Source organism: Delphinus delphis, chromosome 20, assembly GCF_949987515.2.
Source record: "Delphinus delphis chromosome 20, mDelDel1.2, whole genome shotgun sequence".
NCBI lineage: Eukaryota > Metazoa > Chordata > Mammalia > Artiodactyla > Delphinidae > Delphinus > Delphinus delphis.
The window spans coordinates 32,619,035-32,638,866 of record NC_082702.1 but is presented as its reverse complement, the minus strand read 5'-3'; the positions used below and the strand labels follow the sequence as shown (position 1 = coordinate 32,638,866).

The following is a 19,832-nucleotide window of genomic DNA, read 5'->3' as shown; positions in this document are numbered from 1 at the left end:
CCCTGTTCTTTTTTTTTTTTAACATCTTTATTGGGGTATAATTGCTTTACAATGGTGTGTTAGTTTCTGCTTTATAACAAAGTGAATCAGTTATACATATACATATGTTCCCATATCTCTTAGTTTTCCCTGTTCTTGACCTTCATATGAAAAGCATTGTACACTGTATACTCTTTTGTGTCTGGGGAAAGCAAAGTTTGCTTATTCTTGGATTGTTGGTTCTATGGATCATTCTCTGGATTATATATTCCCTCCCACTTAGAGATGCCTGGTACAATGCCCTTGCTAGTCTAGTCCAGTGATTTTCCACCAGGTTAACTTTGTCCCTCAGGGGACATTTGGCAATGTCTGGAACCATTTTTGGTTGTCACAGTCAGAGGGACACTACTGGCATCTCATGGGTGGAGGCTGGGGATTCTGCTAAACATCCTATAATACACAGGACCACTCCCCACAACAAAGAATTATCTGGTCCCAGATGTCAACAGTGCTGACGTCGAGAAACCCTAATCTTGTCCCATGGAAAACTCCACCTTGCAAGAGCTCTCAGTGTCAAGCACATAGTAGGTACCATACGATTATGGGTTGCTATCATTATTCAAAGAGTATATTATGGGCCTCATGTAGGCTTCAAGTGCTTTTTAAGACAAGCCAAAGGGCCCAACATTGAAATTTATGAAAATAGTTACTGTGTTAGAAAAGGGAGATTTAGGAGCAAAGTTTTATATTGTTTAAAACAAACAACCCAAATAAGAAATGGGTGAAAGATCTGAATCAACATTTGTCCAAAGAAGATATGAGATAGCCCAAAAGTATATGAAGAGATATGCAACTTGATCACTCATTAGGGAAATACAAATCAAAACCACAATGATATTCCTCATCAAACCCACTAGAACAGCTGTAATCAGAAAGATAATAACAAGTGTTAGCAAGAATGTAGAGAAACTGGAACCCTCTCATATGGTGCTGATGGTAATGTAAAATGGTGCAGCCACTTTGGAAAACAATTAGGCAGATTCTTTAAAAGTTTAAATGTAAACGTACATACAACCTAGCACTTCACCTGTAGGAATCTACCCAAGAGAAATGAAAATGTGCGTCCTCTTAAAGACTTGTACATGAATGTTCATAAGTAGCATTAGTCTCAATAGCCAAAAAGTTAAAACAAACCAAATGTCTTTCAACTAGTATACTTATACAATGGAATACTACTCAGCAATGAAAAAAGCAACATGGATGAATCTTAGGAACAGTATGCTGCGCAAAAGAAGATAAAGTACTGTGTGTTGTATTATTTCATTTGATGACTGTCCAGAAGAGGCAAATCTGTAGCAACAGGTGGTAGTAGAGCAGTGGTTGGGAGGAGAGGGGAAGGAAGGAAGGAGGTAGGAGGTAGATGGGATTGGGGGTTGACTGCAGGCAGGCTTAAGGGAAATTCTTGGGATGATGAAAAACTTCTAAAAATGAATTGTGGTAATGGTGGCACAGCTTGAGGAATTTACTAAAAAATCATTGACTTGTAGAGTCATAACATAATTCTTAAAGACCAACTGGCTCAGGGATTATTTTTAAGGAAAATACTAATATTAGAATATATGTTAATCTAGAAAACCCACATGGGGCACTTATCTAAAAGACAAGTCATATTGCAGATATATTTGGATGTCATTCTTCATGTCCACGTGTACTCTTTTCATGTCGTTGAACTCATAAGAGAAGTGACTCCAGTGTGGTTCCTAGATCTGGTTTTAAACTCATCAAATTAGACCAACAGATTAATGTATGATTTCTAAATCGAGGTGGCTGATTTATTGCTACCAGCTACAAGTAGGAGAGGAGCACCTAAAGAAGTATATCATTCCCACTTTTTAAGAAACCTTCATCATAGCCCTTGGTGTCCTCTCCACAGCCCCCTTTCTACCAGCTGCCAGCATAGTGTGCTCAGAGAGCAAGGGGTGCCTTCTGAAGCATGTTTTTTCTCTTTTGTTACAGACAGTAAGGCTGCCCCTTGAGAGGCTGTATTCAGATCAAGCTGTCACAAACAAATAAGAATATGCTTGCAGATGCTGAAAATCAGATCTCTTGCAGTAATACAATATGCCAATTCTTAAACTGTTAACAGAATTCTCAATTTAACATTTTCAAAGATGATATTAAAGGCAAGAATTTCACATCTATGGTAGCACTTACAGAAGGGCATTTATAAATATGATGTCCATACCTATGAAGCTTACAAATTTGACAATGCTCAATAAAAGCTTTCAGAATCAAAAAAAATAAAAAGAATATGCTTGCATTGCGGGGTGGTAGAGGGTTTGCTTACTTTTCTCTGTGCTTTCTTATCTAATAGGCTCTGGATTACTGCCACAGCAAGGGAATCATGCACAGGGATGTGAAACCTCACAATGTCATGATAGATCACCAACAGAAAAAGGTACCATTACAGCCAGGCAGTGAAAAGCCTTTCATTGGAAGGCTTAGAGCCAATCAAAACTCTGGCCAGTACCTAGGTAGTTTCTGAAGACCCATGCTGTTTTCTTTGGCAGACTTGTGATACTGTTATTTCTCTAGTCTCCAGTGTTGGTTTCTACTTCACATAAGCATAGTACACAAGAAGAGTAGACAGCTGACCCTGACTGTAGTCACTTGTTTACTTTGGTCATGATTTTCTGGAGGGCCTCAAGACAGAAACTACAGCTGGTGATTTTTACTTCCTTTCTTAATGACCCTCAGACCAACCTGCCTGGCCTTAAAAAGTATACTTGGGTCCCTCCTATTTTCTATTCTCAGTTCTGATTGTCCCTGACTGGTGAGTAAATGAATCAGCTAGTGTTAGATTAATGAAAAGCTAGAGCAATGCTTCAATCCTGGAGTGGGGCACATGTCCCCAACCTTTTCTGTTAATGACTAGAGCTTATAATGAAAGCTGTCAGTAATGAGGGGGTATGTTAACACATGCAGCTGGTATGGAGGCAGAAGACAAGCTTAAGCTTTATTGATCTAGAGAGAATGATAAGCCAGGATAATTTAAATTTTAAAAAAGAAAAAGCAAATAAGATTCCAAGTGCTCTGCTCTAGAAATGACCTCTTAACAGTTGCTGAAAAGTGTATCTTTTTAGCCAGTGCACTTGCTAACATTTTTTATGTGGGCAAATAATTGTTATTAATTAGATGTGGCCTTGTTGTAAGACACAGGCATCTGGAGACACTCCTTTCACATGTCTTATTTCTGTCGTATTTATAGCTGCGACTGATAGACTGGGGTCTGGCGGAATTTTATCATCCCGCCCAGGAGTACAATGTCCGCGTAGCCTCCAGGTACTTCAAGGGACCAGAGCTCCTTGTGGACTATCAGGTAAAATGTTAGTGAAGCACCTCTGGGTTCTTTTTACCTTTGCTAGGGCTTTTCTTGGCTTTTTCTTTTTCCTGGTTTTTATTTAGTCAATTTGGATACATTTAAAAGCCAGTCTTGGATACAAAAGGTATGTATCCAGGATCATTGTAAATGATCTTGGTTCCCGGGGAGACAGTTTAGGAAAAAACAGCTACAGAACTGGGCCTACATTCCATCCACGACCTCACTACTTTTGGGGAAAAGGTTTGCCACCTTTTGGGTACCATTCCCAGGAATCTGTCACCTGGCTGAAGAAGTTAGACTTGGGACTTCCCTGGTGGCACAGTGGTTAAGAATCCACCTGCCAATGCAGGAGACAAGGGTTCCATCCCTGGTCCACGAAGATCCCACATGCCGCGAAGCAACTAAGCCCGTGTGCCACAACCACTGAGCCTGCGCTCTAGAGCTCAAGAGCCACAACTACTGAGCCCACATGCCACAACTACTGAAGCCCGCGCACCTAGAGCCTATGCTCCGCAACAAGAGAAGCCACCACAGTGAGAGGCCCACGTATGAAAACGAAGAGTAGCCCCAACTCGCTGCAGCTAGAGAAAGTCCGCACACAGCAACGAAGACCCAATGCAGCCAATAAATAAATAAAATAAAATAAAATCCAGTCTTTATTCTACCCCAAAATGATAATTATGGACTTTTCTCAGCTACTTTTTTTTTTTTTGGCTTTGAATTTTAAAATATCTGAAGAGGTCAACTAAAGACTAGAAACCTAGAAACTCAGATCAGAAAAATGACATCTGTAACACCCTTGACTGACGGTTGTCTTTATTTCCTCAGATGTATGATTATAGCCTGGATATGTGGAGTTTGGGCTGTATGTTAGCGAGCATGATCTTTCGAAAGGAGCCCTTCTTTCATGGACAGGATAACTATGACCAGGTAAGCAAACATCATCTGGCTCCTATCCATTTGGAGGCAGATGCCAAGAAAATAGCATCTCGATAGGGATGCTGTTGTTGAGCCACTAAATATCATCCAGTATCTGCATATAAGCTTTTCTTCAGGGTAAAGAGTTTCACAAAATCTTGTCTGTGGTCCCCAAAGATAGAGACAGGTAGTGTGCTGTGTTCTGCCCAACTTCCAAATTGTGTCTATGAGGAAGTCAGGTACCTCCTTGTCTAATAAAACAAGATTCTAGTCATTAGGGACTTCACTGGTGGTGCAGTGGTTAAGAATTCGCCTGCCAATTCAGGGGACACGGGTTTTAGCCCTGGTCCGGGAAGATCCCACATGCTGTGGAGCAGCTAAGCCCATGCGCCACAACTACTGAGCCTGTGGTCTAGAGCCCGAGAGCCACAACTACTGAAGCCCACGTGCCTAGAGCCCGTGCTCCGCAACAAGAGAAGCCACCACAATGAGAAGCTCACGCACTGCAATGAAGAGTAGCCCCCGCTCGCCGCAACTAGAGAAAGCCCGAGCACAGCGACAAAGACCCAACGCAGCCAAAAATAAATAATAAATAAATAAATTTATTTATTTAAAAAAAAAAGATTCTAATCATTAGGTTTTATGTTCCCATAATCATCAGCCTCTAGAATATTATTGTCATAAGTTGTGTTATCATTTTAAAGGCATTTTGGAAATTTGCATTCATGTGAACTTCATATCTGTGAGTCTGCTGCCTGTCCGCCCCGGGCTCAGATCTGTATCTGTTCCCTGGAAATTTAGTGATGTGGAAGTCTCCTAATTCTTTGGTCCAGCATCCCCGCGGGCTGTGCTCAGTAATTTGGTCAGTTTGTTTTGTGTTTCAGCTTGTTCGCATTGCCAAGGTTCTGGGTACAGATGAGCTGTATGGGTATCTGAAGAAGTATCACATAGACCTAGATCCACACTTCAACGATATCCTGGGACAGTAAGTAAGAGAGAGAAAGAAAGAGGGTCTTAATTTACCCAATTCAGAAGTGAAAAGGTTAGCTGAAATCACTTTCTAAAGCTCTTTCTCCTTTCTAATTATATCAGAATTGAAATATTCTTTTTTTTCCCCATATATATTTTTTAACTTGAGAAATTTGGGCATTGTTTACATGTGTCTTCTAATCATTTTACTTCTCTAAGAGATAGCCTGTTTATCAATAGAAGATGGAAGACAAAATCATGCTACAGAAAACTTTCTGGAATAGCATATGGCTTATTTTAATGGAAAATCTTAGAAAGCTGTGATTCTTCTTTCAGTAAGAGATTTGTAGTTTCTTCTTGTTCTGTGTAATGGATTTTCTGTAAGGGAGCAAATTTTAAGGCATATTTTCAGATACAGTACAATAGTGTTGAAACGTAGATGTTGTGTTGACAATTTTCAGACAGTAATTTTATGGAACCTCCATGTTTCTGAAGCTAGCTCTTTAAATATATCTGCTGAACAATAAAGATTACTCAGCTACCTCCGTGCCTCACCCAGAATTGACTAAAAGTCTGGGGCATAAAAAACTATCTAGAAAGGTTCTACAAAGTTTAAATCAGATGCAGACATTATAATTAATTCTATGTATCAGTCACAGAGCACTGTTTTGTTTGAGGATGCTGTGATCATAACTATGGGGGGGGGACAGGTAACATTAAGAATGAGATTTAATGAGCTTGTAATCAACACAGTGTTCTAAGACTTTGTTGGCTTTAACCCTAATATGTAAGAATTCTTGTTGAATTTAATCTCAGAATACCAATGCTTTCCTTTTCTTCTCAGACATTCACGGAAACGCTGGGAAAATTTTATCCATAGTGAGAACAGACACCTCGTCAGCCCTGAGGCCCTAGATCTTCTGGACAAACTTCTGCGATATGACCATCAACAGAGACTGACTGCCAAAGAGGCCATGGAGCACCCATACTTCTGTGAGTTTCCAGGGACCTGATCTGTCAAAGGGAAATTCTTCTACTCCTTATCTTTGAGGCCTGACAAGAGAATTCTGGGTATTTGGATGAATCATGCTTGGGATTTGGCCTCATTAGTTTGACTCTTGAAACAGCTCTGCAGATCTGTTTCTAGTTGCCCAAAGGTGTTTGCTTGTTCGCTGTAGTTCCCTTGAGTCTGATCTGTATGACCATTGCCTATGACCCTGAGTTGATAGATGACAAGTATCTAAAGTTTTGTTTTCAAATATATACATTTGTGTGGAAACCTAATCAAAGATTTTTTTTTCCGCCTCAAAAAAAAAGTGATTTGTTGAAAGTAGTAAGGTGACCATAGCATATTTTTAAAGAAGGAAATAAGATAAATAAATACAAGGAATTTGAGGAAAGGAAAGCAGGTATGGCAGGACCTCGCTAAAATCCTATCTGAATTACAGACTTCCTAGGTCTCACTTTAAAGTATGTGTGTATATTCAGTTTATGCACTTGCTTATCGGTCTGCATGTGTATGGTTCTCCCCACTGATAAAGTATGTCCCAGACTCTCCTCTCATTAAAGGCAGTGTGACGTCATTTAGACCAGTCACAGAGGAGACTGAGAGTGAGGGAGGTTAAGTGATCTGTCTCAATTTTCTGTCTGAAGTGAGATGAGAAGTTTCAGCCTACCTCTTGCTTGACCAATATGCTCTTTCCTTCTCCTTTTTTTCCTCTCTGGAAATTAACTAAATCTTGCCTGAAGAATACATTGCTCTGTGGTCTTGAGCCTGGTAACCCATAAGCATTAGTAGACAGCAGATTTAAAAGGTGTTACCCTTCATTCTTCCAGACCTCAGACAAGTGTAAATGGTTGTCTTTCTGTCACAGAAAGCTATTTTTACACTCTGAGTTTGACTGAATTAAGAACACTGATGTTTATATTATGCAAATCATGATCTGTCTACTTTTCTGAATACATACTATACTTCTATAAAAAAATTTTTACACTGTTGCTTAAAATCGATAGTTCTTCTAGTAGCTCTTTTTATTCACCCTTTCCTCCAAAGTGTTTACTATCTATTGCACATACTTTGAAGAAATGGGAGTTGGATATGATGTTAGTATTCAAGGAAAAACAACACATAAGAAAATCAGTAGAAATTTTGAACAGTGGGAAATGGGTGTTTCTGTGCCTCTCTTTTTCCTGAGTCTTAGCAGTTGAACTTGTACTCTGAAGAGGTATACAAGTTGATTGTGAGAGCATTTCCCCCTGATCATTCCTCAGTGTCTGTAATTTTGGTTGCCCTCCTGACCCTGACTTCCTGGTAGCCTGTGTCTATGTCACTGTGGAAGAAGGTTGGGTCTGTTATGGTGTTCTCCCCTGGCACTGGCCAGCCCTGCCTCTGCTGACTGTCCTCCTGTTTCCTTGCAGACCCCGTGGTGAAGGAGCAGTCCCAGCCTTGTGCAGATAATGCTGTACTTTCCAGTGGTCTCACGGCGGCCCGATGAAGACTGGAAAGCGACGGGTAATGCGGCATTGATGCTTGCCAATAAAACCAACCAACCAAACACAAACCTTGAAGGAAAACTACAGTGTGATAAAAAGAAATTCTAGCCATTCCTTCTAAACGCAAAGAAGAGTAAAGACCTAAAAGTCTGTCAAAAAGAAAGAAACTCCCCAGCACTAGTCTACAGGGAACTGCTGTTTGGCAGCCTGACGATGCACATAGTTGGGTATCTGAGGGGACTTTCCCTTTGGAATGCATGGGAGATGAGAGACTCGGAGTTGTTGTACATTTACCTTTATTTAACAGGAGACCACTGTTGAATTAACCTGTTCAAGTCAACAAGCTCTGAATATCTGACTTCCTATCTATTCCACTGTGGTCTGGGTTTCCTTTGGTGAGATTCAGGCTCAAGTTTTAGCAAAATGTCAGCAGTCTATAGTGACACACCAGCCTCATTCACGAAAAGGAGATACTAAAACAGTGACAGTATTTTTTTTCTAAGCTCTTTTACAAATTCATGTTTTATGTATTTTTTTTTTTTTAATGACATGAGCTCTCTGGGAAATGTACCTCATCCCTGCAGTTTTCTTCTAAGTGATTCATTTGGGAGCAAACTGCAGTCACTCTCACAGGAGTCCCCTTTGATGTCAGGAGGCATCACTTTAAACCTTCCGATGCCATGGACAGGTCCATCTGTCTCATCAAGAGTTGGATGCTAAGTGCATAACTTGGAGCTCAGTGTAACCTTCGTTGATCTGCCTAACCATAAAATCTTGTTGCTATTTTTTTATGTAGCTTTTTTTTCCAGCCTCTTAAGGAAAACTTCATTTCCCAGCACATCCCTGTGTGTGCACCTATTTTAACGCACGTCTCTGAAACAAAGACTTTTTGTTCACAACCATAACTAAAGCTGGAAAGTCAGTCTTCAGGGAGGTCAGGGAGGGAGAAAGAAAAGCATCCTTATTAGAATTTATTCAGGAAAGACGGATTGGGTGAGATAAAAACAAGTACTCCCCTCCCATGCTTTACCCCTTTTTATCCCCATGAGAAACAGTTTCCCTCTGTAATCAGGGTAATCTGCGTTTTTAAGCTCTGATAGGTAATACATGAATGTGTTGGCAGAGAGAAGTCTTTCTCACGTGCAGGGACTGGAGTTGTGTGGGCAGGGCCACCCACCGATAACCCGAGCGACCGGAGAGAGTAGCATACAAGGGGCTTGGGGAAAGGAGTGGAGCTGCTGGGGCAAGTATCAAAGCTTGGGATCCATTGTGCTAGCCTTCACGTTAGCAAAGGAAGCTATATTTTGTTTAAGAAAATTTAAAAAAATAGAGCTGATATCACTCTGGGGACTTGTCATCAACATGGTTTGCAAGCAGTCCCCTGACCCCAGCTGCAGGGCCGTGCTACAGCTGTGGGGACCTCTCACACTAGGCTGGAGCTCAAGGTGTCTACCACCACATCACACTTCAGGACTCCTTTATTACTATTTAATAATGCCGTACATTTTTATAAGGTTAGGGTGTTTGAAAACATCTGTTTACATTCCATATCCCAATAAAATCGTATTGGTATTGGTAGCGGGTCCTATCTCTAAATGTAGATTCTATTTTTGTTGTTTGGTCAGTGGGAACTTCAAATAAAACAAGATCCCAAAGCCAGGAAATGCATTCAGTTAAGGTTCTCATACCAATGCTACCTGCCTTCATTGCACATTCTGTATATTAATGTATACATTTGTTCTACCTGAAAATCAAAAACAAGACAGGAGCTCTTGAGTGAACCTATATTGATATGTCAGGCAGCAAAACTCAGTGTTTGGGATTATCAAAAGCCTTCTAATGTGCCCTTCTAGGCAACACCGAACTGTTGGTTATTATTTATCAGGGAGATGTGCCACTGTGTGTCTTTCCTGCCCCACCCATTTCCTCCTTTGTCACCCATTCCCTCCCCCCACCCTTCTTTTTTTTTTTTTTTTTTTTTTAAATTGCCGGTCTGGACCAGGCAGAGGAAGCCTACTGGAGGGTCTTGGTGAAGTAGTAACCCCGTTTCTTTCTCTTGGGTCTCCCCAGAGGCAGTAAAAGCAGCTGGAGAAGAGTCAGGTGACTGACTTCTGTCTCTCCTCTGGTCATGATGTAGTAGGTGCAAAAACAGCTCACCTGCCTGTCCTTGGGTTCTGTGACTGCAGCTTGGCAAAGGAGTAATTCTTCCATTTTATGTGTACAGTTTACTTTTCCACCACCTATACTTTTTACCTCTCTTCATGCCTTAGACATATAGAATAACTGAGTTTAAAATGCTCCTTTCTGAGTCTGTTCTTGACACCCAACTTCTGGCTGACTGACTGTGGGTGGTTCTTTCCCAAACTGAACTGAGTCTCGTCCAGACCTTTCCTCTTTTACCTATCTCCAAAACCATTTTGTGTCCAGATGGACCTAGCTCCCCTGAGATTTTAGAGTATTTACCTGGGTTAGGAGGCAGTCTTGGAGAGTTCCAAAAGAGGGATGAGAGCGTGCGTGTGTGTGAGTGAGTCTAATCTTATATTTAGACAAAGCTGTGGTAGATTTACCCACCCAATTTCCTTTTCGGTTAGCATATTATTTCTTAAATTCATCTCAGTAATTTTCATTAGACATTTTGTTTGCTTCATTACCTTGTAACAGGTTAAAAGTGCCTATGATAAGGACCTATTATTTCCTAAAGAAAAGCAAAAAAATGTGGGGAACAGGGTAGTGTTACACTGTCATCTCAGGTACTGCCTGTGTTCAAGAACATAGACCCAGTATGGTGAGAACGGAAGGTTCCCGTGCCAAATACAGATTGGTGTATCAGAGGTTATTGGCCACAGGTGAACATAACTGCAAGGTTTTGCTTCAGCTGAGAAATCCCATGGCGAGAGCAGAACTGATGAAGTGCGAATATTTTCATCAGGTTTGCTTGCAGTTCACTCTCCCCGTGATCCTATCATCTGGCCTGCCCCTGTCCTATCCTAGCCCCGTGGTAAGTGACCAGGTGGGAGAAGCCAATGAGTGTATAACGCAGACCAAGCATTCCCGGGTCATCTTACCACTTAGAGGAGTGCCAGAGCCAGTTCTGTGAGGCACGTGAACATCAGTCACTCTGCTGGGTCTCCTCACAGGCATTCTCCAGCACATTGGTACTCACGAGGCTCAAAGCATATGTATTCCCTTGCAAAGAAGGAAGGTGCTTTCCAACTGATTGATTAGAGGAGATGGAAGAGCTTATAATCCTTGGGGGCAGGGAGAGAGGACAGGAGAGGGGGCTGTTAAAAGAAGAAAGGGAATCAGTAAAAACAGTTGAAAGGTAGATCTTGAGGTGGGGGAACATGACTTCTTGAGGGAAGAAAGCAAGGGAGCACAAAGTTCAAGTTCTGGAACGTGCCCTGAGTTCTGGAACGCCCCCAGGATTGGTTCCAGTGGGACTGCAAGGTGGTGCTCTTGAGGCAGATGCTGAGTCCCAGAGAGAGCCAGCCCATGGCCGTGGATCTCAGTCTGCGTCTACTCAGGGAAATGACTTAGCTTCTCCCAGGTGCTGCTTTGATGAGGATGGAAGCAAAATTATTTTGGGACACAAACAATTGGAAGAATTTTTACATATGCATTGAAATGGATCTGAGAGAGCCCCGTTGACAGTCTCCTTTAATGCCAGTTCAGATTAATGATTCGTTTAGGAACCTGTGTTACTGCATGAGCACTCACAGGAAAAAGCAATCTTCCCTCCTACAAATTAACAGGAGTGGATAGTAACTGATCAGAGTCAAGGCCATTGAGATACAAACCCGAAAGCAAAAGCAGGGTCCATATGAGCACACAAGAAGCCAAAGTTTGTCAGTGAGCTTAATAAATCTAAGACTGAGTGACATCTTGCCATTAAAACTAACCCCAGGGTGGGGATGAGGGGAGGGGAGGTGGCGAGGAAACATCTGGCTTAAGAAAACCAGTAATAACATATGCTTTGGAGCTATGTGGATGTGTCAGTGAAAATGACCGCAACCAGGTATTGTAGAGGCAGGGGGAAGTGATGTTATGGGATTATACAGGGGATGCATACTTTTGTGTAGAGAATCAACAATGTGCTACAAATGTGATACTTAATCCTGAACTGCATGTATTGGGGATTGTTTTTTTTTAAAAAAAATTCATTGAATCAATAAATTAACAGTTTTTCACTTGCTGGCTTTTCTTGCTGTAAATGGTGACTAAGAGGTTGGGACAGAAATCTTGACACCCAGTGGAAAGCTTGGATAAGTCTTCAAGAAACATGGAGCCGACTATTTTCTTCTGTTTGCAGAAAAGCAACACTGCCTGGGTTGTGATCCTTTACTAATGACTACTTCAGACACAATTGACCACCTCTTTGTATCACTGGATGACTGATGTATGATTTATGTGCTGCTGCCCTTTAGAGGAAAGAAAAATGCCATGTTAAATCCTGTTTTCATAAATAAAAATGTTGATAATCACCAGCATGTTGAGAATCACCAGCCTTCCCAAGTGGGAGACAAGCCACCGCTATGAGGACCTTAAACTTGTATTTCCTGTCTCTTGGGGGAGAGGAGGAATAAACCTTGAACTGTGAAGTTGTGTGGGCGGGTGGTTGCAGTTAATCACCTTGGTGTGAAGACTTGACTTTAGCAGAAGTGGTGGGACTAGGGTGGTGTGGGGATTGTTTCTTGGTACTTGCTTCTGAACTGTGTCACTCAGAACCTGCCAATCCTGCTTGGGATTGACCATTTCATTGCACAACTTTACCTTGTGGGAGCGTGTTCTGCACTTATGAAAACCTCTCCCCAGCCCCATTTCTTGCAACACAAGTGGGCACACGCCATTGTTTGGCAGATGGTGGAGTCTTTCATCAGTGCGCTTGCTTCTCACTGATCCCTCTGTGGAGTGGGATGCTTGAAAATCATCTGCTGAAGAGTCATTTCTAACCTTACGTACCATGCAGCCTTTCTCAAATACTAAGTGTAGAACCCTTCCCGTACCCAAAGAAAGTTTGGGTCATGAAATGTTTCTGTGTGACAGCTTCCCAGATACATTGTCCTTTCTCTCGGTACCCTGCTGTGGCACCGTTCTGAGCTGCTGCTTCTAGAGTTCTGCTGGAATCTCACAACCCACTCCGCTGTGCTGGACATGGAAGGAGGAACGAGGTTTTCAGGCCATGCCAGACAGCTCCTTCCAGGGTGGAGTTAAAAATATTTGAGCTCCATTTTTGCTCTTTATTAGTGAACTGGGCCCTTTCCCTCTGTAAATACAGTCATCTGATTCTTGGTCCCAAGACATAAGTAAGTTGGTTCAGGTCTGATGGGTATCTGGAGCTGGGCTGCTGAACCTGTAGCTTGGCTTACACAGAATAGACAAGAGGCTTTGGTGCTTCTAGATTAGCGTCCTGGACCCGAGAAAAGGGGAGGGACTCGGTCACAGTAAGGCTGGGACCAAGACTGCCTCTGTGAGTGGTGATCAGAAGAGGAAGAAAAAGGGTGCTATTTGAAACCTGAAACCGGTCAGTTCTTACTTGGTTTTCCACGAAGTGCCGTGGGAAAGTCAGGCTTGTATACCATTCCCAGTGCTCCCCAAGAGAAGGGAGCCACATGCCAGTGGAGGCCTGTCCTCACTCCGGGTCAGAATGATTAATGCCATCTTTCCCCTCCTCCCATCTCTCTCCCCAGGTCTGTTGCGGTTCCTCCCACTTTTCCATAAGCAGAACAAGAACCAAATCAAACGTCTTAACGTGTGTAGAGAGATCACGTTCCGTGAGCAGACACAAAACGGTGGCAGGTTTGGCGAGCACGAACTAGACCAACCGAAGGGCAGCCCACCACCGTATATCAAACCTCACTTCTGAATGTAAAAGGTTCACACGCCTTTGGCTTCCTGTTGACTTCCTCCTGACCCAGAAAGCATGGGAAATGTGAAGGGTATGCGAAATGGTGGTTACTGTTGCTCCCCCGCGCCCCTGGCTCGTCCCCGTGGCCGCCTGTTTTTTCCAGCAGACCATGTTAACTACCTGACCACAGACTCCAGTGGGAGCACGGGGCGTATATGGCATGATGGGCGGTTACATATTATAATTTTAAAAGTATATATTATTGAATAAAAGGTTTTAAAAGAAATGTATGGAGAGTTTTCAGTGCGGAAGGGGCCATTAAACAAGACCTGTGGCCACAGAGGACAGAGAGAGAGAAGGGCATTTGAGCCAGGTTCTAGCCAGAGGGAAGAGGGCCAGTCCCAGAGGTGAGGAGGGCCATTTCCAGCATGCTCTTGACAGAGATGAGAAGTTGAAGAGGTATGTGAAACCAGTCCTGGCAGTGGGGGACCCCAGGTGATTCCAGAAGACTTGGCGAGCCAGGAAAGCCAGGCCTCGGCCTCGCCTTGAACGCGTCCGTCTCCCTGGACCCCTCCTTCCAAAGCAGGTGAGTCAACCAGACATTTACGTGGTAGGTAAATGTCACCTCTAGTGAACTCAGGAAGCTGCCTTAGCCCATTCTTCGCTTTCCCTTTGCGCATCACCGTGTTCCATTCCACCTCCCAATACTGCTCACCACCCCGCCACGCCCCCTTCCGAAAAAGCATCTTACCTTGGAGGCTGGTTGAGTCTGCTGCCCCGAGGCAGGGGAAGGGGTTGGGTCTGGGGTTCAGATTATCCCGAAGCTCCCGTGAATGGGAGGAGAAGCAGCCCACTCACAGGTGAAAGAAGGTGGAATAGAAGCACCAGGTGTGTCTGTTAAGTGAGAAAACGAAACCTGTTTTACAAATGAGATTCTCTGGCACCCTCAGTCCTCTCCCAGGACAGCTGTGCCACGGGGAGGTGAAAGCAACAACCTGGTGGCTGCCCAGCCTTGTGTCTGGCTGAGGCCTGCGTCCTCCCACCGCCTGTAAAGCAGAAGCGGTGGGCAGACCCGACACCTGGGCAGCTAGACGGGGCACCCGCTAGTTCTCCACAAAAGCCACTGGTCTGCCCAACATCCCTTCTCCTGTCTTCTCTGCTGCTTGTCCTGAACAGGTGACTATGGGAACCCAGGTGTGGACGCTCACAGTTTTTGAAGCAATTATAGGGGGAAAGCAAAGAGGTCCCTCAGGGCCACCATGGCGTCAGTGTCCCTTGGACCAGCTCCTGTTGTATCCAAGCCATTCCTCAGGTGTGGGAGCTCAAGACTGTGCCTGCCCCCAGACACCAGCGAGTGAGGGCCCGCAGGCCCCCAACTAGGTGACAGGACACCGAACGTATGGACTTGGTCCTTTCCAGCTCCATCACCGGCCTCATATTCTCAAGCGGTCTCTCTCATGAGGCCCTTTTTGACCCAAGGCTCTGTAAACTTCTTTTGGTCTCCCACGTGTCTGAGACAGCATCTCAATACCTTGTTTTAATGAGCATGTCCCTGAAACTCTTAGGAACGTGGTACTTCATATGTGTGTGTTAATCTACATAGCATGTTATCACCATGTTGACCCACTGGCGTTCGAGGGCCTTCCCCGACAGGGAGGGTCTCTTCAGAGCACGTACACGGTCGATTGGCTTGGGAGTTCTTCAGATGCCATGCAGAACTGAAACGCTAGCTTTATCCAATTTCCCTTCTCAACCAGTGGGAAAGTCTTATTTTCCAAAAACCTCTCAACCAAGATAAACTTGGGTTTTGTGGATGATAATTGTTGGGTAGGAGAGTGCTCAGTTGTAGGTAGAAGGTGAAGGAAGAGTTTTTGCTTAGGTTGTTTTGGCCTTGAGAGAAGGAGACAAGGAACCCACTAAACCAAGCACAGTCTGAAGCTCATCCACAACGTGCTTGGAAATTCAGAACATCAATCACATCTTTCAGTAGTCCTGCTTGTATTGGGATTGTCTAAAGTAATATTTATTGACTTTTCTTGATTACCAAAGTAATATATATGTTCATGGCAAAAAATTCAAATGTTACATAAAAGTAAATAATGACAGCCTCACCCTAACCACATACCCACACATCCAAAAACTCTTCCCTGCCTTGGAGGAAACCACAGTTAAATTTGGCATGTATTTTTCGACTATTTTCTATGCATTTACTAACATTTTAAAATTATAATGATTTTTATTTGACAGGTAGTCAGATTTTACATTCTTTTTCTGCAACTTGTGCTTTCACTTAGTTGGGAAAATTTTACTGTTATCATGTATAGATCTACCTCACACCCCTTTTCATGGCTGTATAGCATTCCATTGTGTAATGTACCACAGTTGAAGCAATCCCTTATGGATAGATGCTTACCAGTATTGTTGCAATGAACAAATTTGCACATACATTCTTACACAGTCTGTATGTTTGTGAGATAAAATCTTTTCAAAAAAAGAATTACTGTGCCATATGCTTTTTTTCTTTTTTCCTTTTTTTAGCAAGGGCATTGTTGAAATTCAGAGAAAGTAGTCTTCCATTGCTTTCTCTCACTGGTGTAGGTTGGCACCATGATGCCTTTAGCTATGGAATTCTTGTGGGGCTCTGACAGGCACTTGGGGCATGGTGTCCAAGGTCTATGAGCTTTCCAGGGACCTACAGAATATTTGAGACTTGAAAAAAGGGTGTTGGATCTAACATAAGAAAGTTGCAAAATAAAAATTTAATAAATGTAAGTAAATGTCTCTCCGATCCTGTGAACTGAGAATTCCAAAAAAATTACAGGGAAAAAAAGTTATCTTAAATATGAAAAATGGCTGCCTTTTAATGTTTGAAATGCTATGGGGATGCCTTCAAAAGTAACCATGCAGAGGGCTGGTAAATGTTTTAAAATATCCCTGGCCTGAATGGTCTGGGTGTTGGAATGGATGAGCAACTCTTTGCAGAATATTCTACAGACTTTTAAAATAACGTGCATCTCAAGTACATTGTGCTAAATGAAGAAGCCAGTCTCAAAAGGCTGGATGATTCTATTTATATGACATTCAGGAAAAGGCAAAGCTGTGGGGATGGAGAACAGACCCGTAGGTGTCAAGGGTTAAGGTTGGGGGGTGGGGGGTTTGACTACAAAGGGATAGCATAAGGGAATTTGGGGGTGATGGAGCTGTTCTGTATCCTAAATGTGGCAATGGTTATATGACTTGGTACCTTTCTCAAAACTATACCAAAGGGACTTCCCTAGTGGCGCAGTGGTTAAGAATCCGCCTGCCAATGTAGGGAACACGGGTTCGAGCCCTGGTCTGGGAAGATCCCACATGCTGCAGAGCAACTAAGCCCGTGCGCTACAACTACTGATGCTGCACTCTAGAGCCCGCGAGCCACAACTACTGAGCCTGAGTGCCACAACTACTGAAGCCCAAGCGCCTAGAGCCCGTGCTCTGCAACAAGAGAAGCCACCGCAATGAGAAGCCCTCACACCGCGGCAAAGAGTAGCCCCTGCTCGCTGCAACTATAGAAAGCCGGAGTGCATCAACGAAGACCCAACACAGCCAAAAATAAATAATAAATAAATAAATTTATATAAAAAAAAACTATACCAAAAAGAGTACATTTTCCTGTATTTAAGTTTAAAAATAAATTTAAAAAAATAACAATAACATGCAGGGTCCCAACACAGTCCCCTTTGAACTTCACTCTCAGATTAGCAGGAGCTTCATCTGCCTGCCACTGGCTCTTTTAACGATGTCTTTGGATATAACCACTGAGCTGGGATTCAGCAGTCCTCCATCTGCTAGCTGAGCACCCCAGTCATTTGGGCAGTCTTCCATCTTTGCTCCCAGATAAGGGGTGATTCTCTAGGCACAACCCCTCACCTCATTCCTATATCTCCCCATTTCCATCAGCAGGGAGGGGTGAAGAATAATCTCTGCCTTACAGTGTGTGGCAAGGCCCTTGTGTCCTTTAGTGGCCAGGTGCTTGGAGTTTCTGGTCTCAGACTGACATAAACAGATGCTGTCCACTGGATTTTAGCAAGTAACCAGGGCTTTCGTGCTCTAAAAGGGATTCTTGGAGTTCTGGGTGTTTTATATAATATCTTAGTTATTAAAGCTGTACATTTTGGGATTTCCCTGGTGGCACAGTGGTTAAGAATCTGCCTGCCAATGCAGGGGACACGGCTTCGAGCACTGGTCCAGGAAGATCCCACATGCCATGGACCAACTAAGCCCTTGAGCCACAACTACTTGGCCTGTGTGCCTAGAGCCCGTGCTCTGCAACGAGAAGCCACCGCATTGAGAAACCCATGCACCGCAACAAAGAGTAGCCCCCACTCACTGCAACTAGAGAAAACCTGCACGCAGCAACGAAGACCCAAAGCAGCCATAAATGAATAAATAAATAAATTTATTTATATAAAAAAAAGGAAAAAGCTGTATGTTTAAAAACCTATTTTGTTTTGTGGCTACAAATCTTGTTATAACTACAAACTGGTTGGTTTTGTATGTAAATTTGAACATTTATTTTGGTTAATCTTTGATACTCAATTAATTCAAAACTTAATGGGTTAAACCATAAACATTGCTCACATACTAAATCTAGTTTCCTTAGACAATTTCAAAGTAAACCACGTATTTAATCGGTCTGATTTGCACAAACACTTCCAATAGCTAATATGAAAGGCCTAAAATCTGCTGAAATCTTCCTAAGCATTCAAATACTAACATATCGAAGTCTAAACTCATAGATTTAATCAATCAAACGTTGTTTACAAACTTAGTTAAATTTTCTTAGCATTTTAAAACTAAAATTGCAGACCTAATTTCAAATTCCTTTAAGCATTTCAAATTAAATTCAAAGTACCATATCCTCTAATCCTCTAAATGAGTTAACTATTTCAAATATCTTAAATAACAAAATATCACAATAATCAAACTTATTCCTCTGTTTGACATGGATTACTGATACTATGAATTTGATTCACTTCCCATAGTCTCTGTGTGTATTCTGACACTTATCCCACCAAGGTGAGATATTCTATCTAAACTCAGGACTGTGATTCGTTCATGGTCAGAGATTCTGGGCCGGGCACAGAATTCCTTGCTGCTTCTGCAATGGTTCTACCCAAACTGTAGGTTAACAAACTAAGCCCCTTCTTTTTTTTTTTTTTTGGCTGCATTGGGTCTTTGTGCGCGGGCTCTCTCTAGTTGTGTCACGCAGGGGCTATTCTTCGTTGCAGTGCAGTGGCTTCTCTTGTTGCGGAGCATGGGCTCTAGGCGCTCAGGCTTCTGTAGTTGCAGCACGCAGGCTCAGTAGTTGCAGCACGCCGGCCCTAGAGTGCGCAGGCTTCAGTAGTTGTGGCTCGTGGGCTGTAGAGCATAGGCTCAGTAGTTGTGGCGCACGGGCTTAGTTGCTCTGCAGCCTGTGGGATCTTCCCAGACCAGGGGTCGAACCCGTGTCCCCTGCATTGGCAGGTGGATTCTTAACCACTGCACCACTCGGAAAGTCCCCATCTATTGTTGATGGACATTTGAGTTGTTTCTAGTTTAGGGCTATTATAAATGACATTGCTAAGAACATTTCTGTACATGTCTTTTATGGACATAAGCAAGCATTTCTGTTTGGTACCCAGCATTAGAATTTCTCACTCACAGAGTATATATATGTCTAGATTCAGTAGACATTATCAAATAGTTTTCCAAAGTGGCTGAACCAGTTTATACTTCCATCAAGAAGGTATGAATGTTGGCTTCCCTGGTGGTGCAGTGGTTGAGGATCCGCCTGCCAATGCAGGGGACACGGGTTCGATCCCTGGTCCGGGAAGATACCACATGCCACGGAGCGACTAAGCCCGTGCGCCACAACTACTGAGCCTACACACCACAACTACTGAGACTGCATGCCGCAACAATTGAAGTCCGCGTGCCTAGAGCCCCTGCTCCACAACAAGAGAAGCCACTGCAATGAGAAGCCCACGCACTGCAACGAAGAGTAACCTCTGCTTGCAGCAACCAGAGGAAGCCCACGTGCAGCAACAAAGACCCAACACAGCCAGAAATAAATTAATTAATTAAATAAATTTATTTTTTTAAAAAAAGGTATGAATGTTCCAGTTGCTCCACATCCTCCCTATCAGCGGGTATTGTCAGTCCTTTTAATTTTAGCCATTCTGGTTGATCTACAGCAGTGTCTCATGATTTAAATTTGCATTTTCC

The 19,832-nt window shown here is 43.0% G+C and overlaps 1 protein-coding gene across 2 annotated transcripts in view; it reads left to right on the top strand.

The window, feature by feature from the left end:
- CSNK2A2 (casein kinase 2 alpha 2) overlaps positions 1-13,853 on the top strand; it is a 38,657-nt gene extending 24,804 nt beyond the window's left edge. Inside the window, exons 6-12 of one of the 2 annotated variants that reach the window (XM_060000237.1) lie at positions 2,354-2,437; positions 3,248-3,358; positions 4,190-4,291; positions 5,164-5,264; positions 6,093-6,241; positions 7,667-7,760; positions 13,429-13,853. In XM_060000237.1, the coding sequence (XP_059856220.1) occupies positions 2,354-2,437; positions 3,248-3,358; positions 4,190-4,291; positions 5,164-5,264; positions 6,093-6,241; positions 7,667-7,743 (624 nt within the window). In that variant the 3' untranslated portion in view covers positions 7,744-7,760; positions 13,429-13,853. Of the gene's footprint in view, positions 1-2,353; positions 2,438-3,247; positions 3,359-4,189; positions 4,292-5,163; positions 5,265-6,092; positions 6,242-7,666; positions 11,929-13,428 lie in introns of those variants that run through there. The other variant, XM_060000236.1, reaches the window with a different exon arrangement.
- The last annotated feature ends 5,979 nt before the right edge of the window (positions 13,854-19,832 follow it).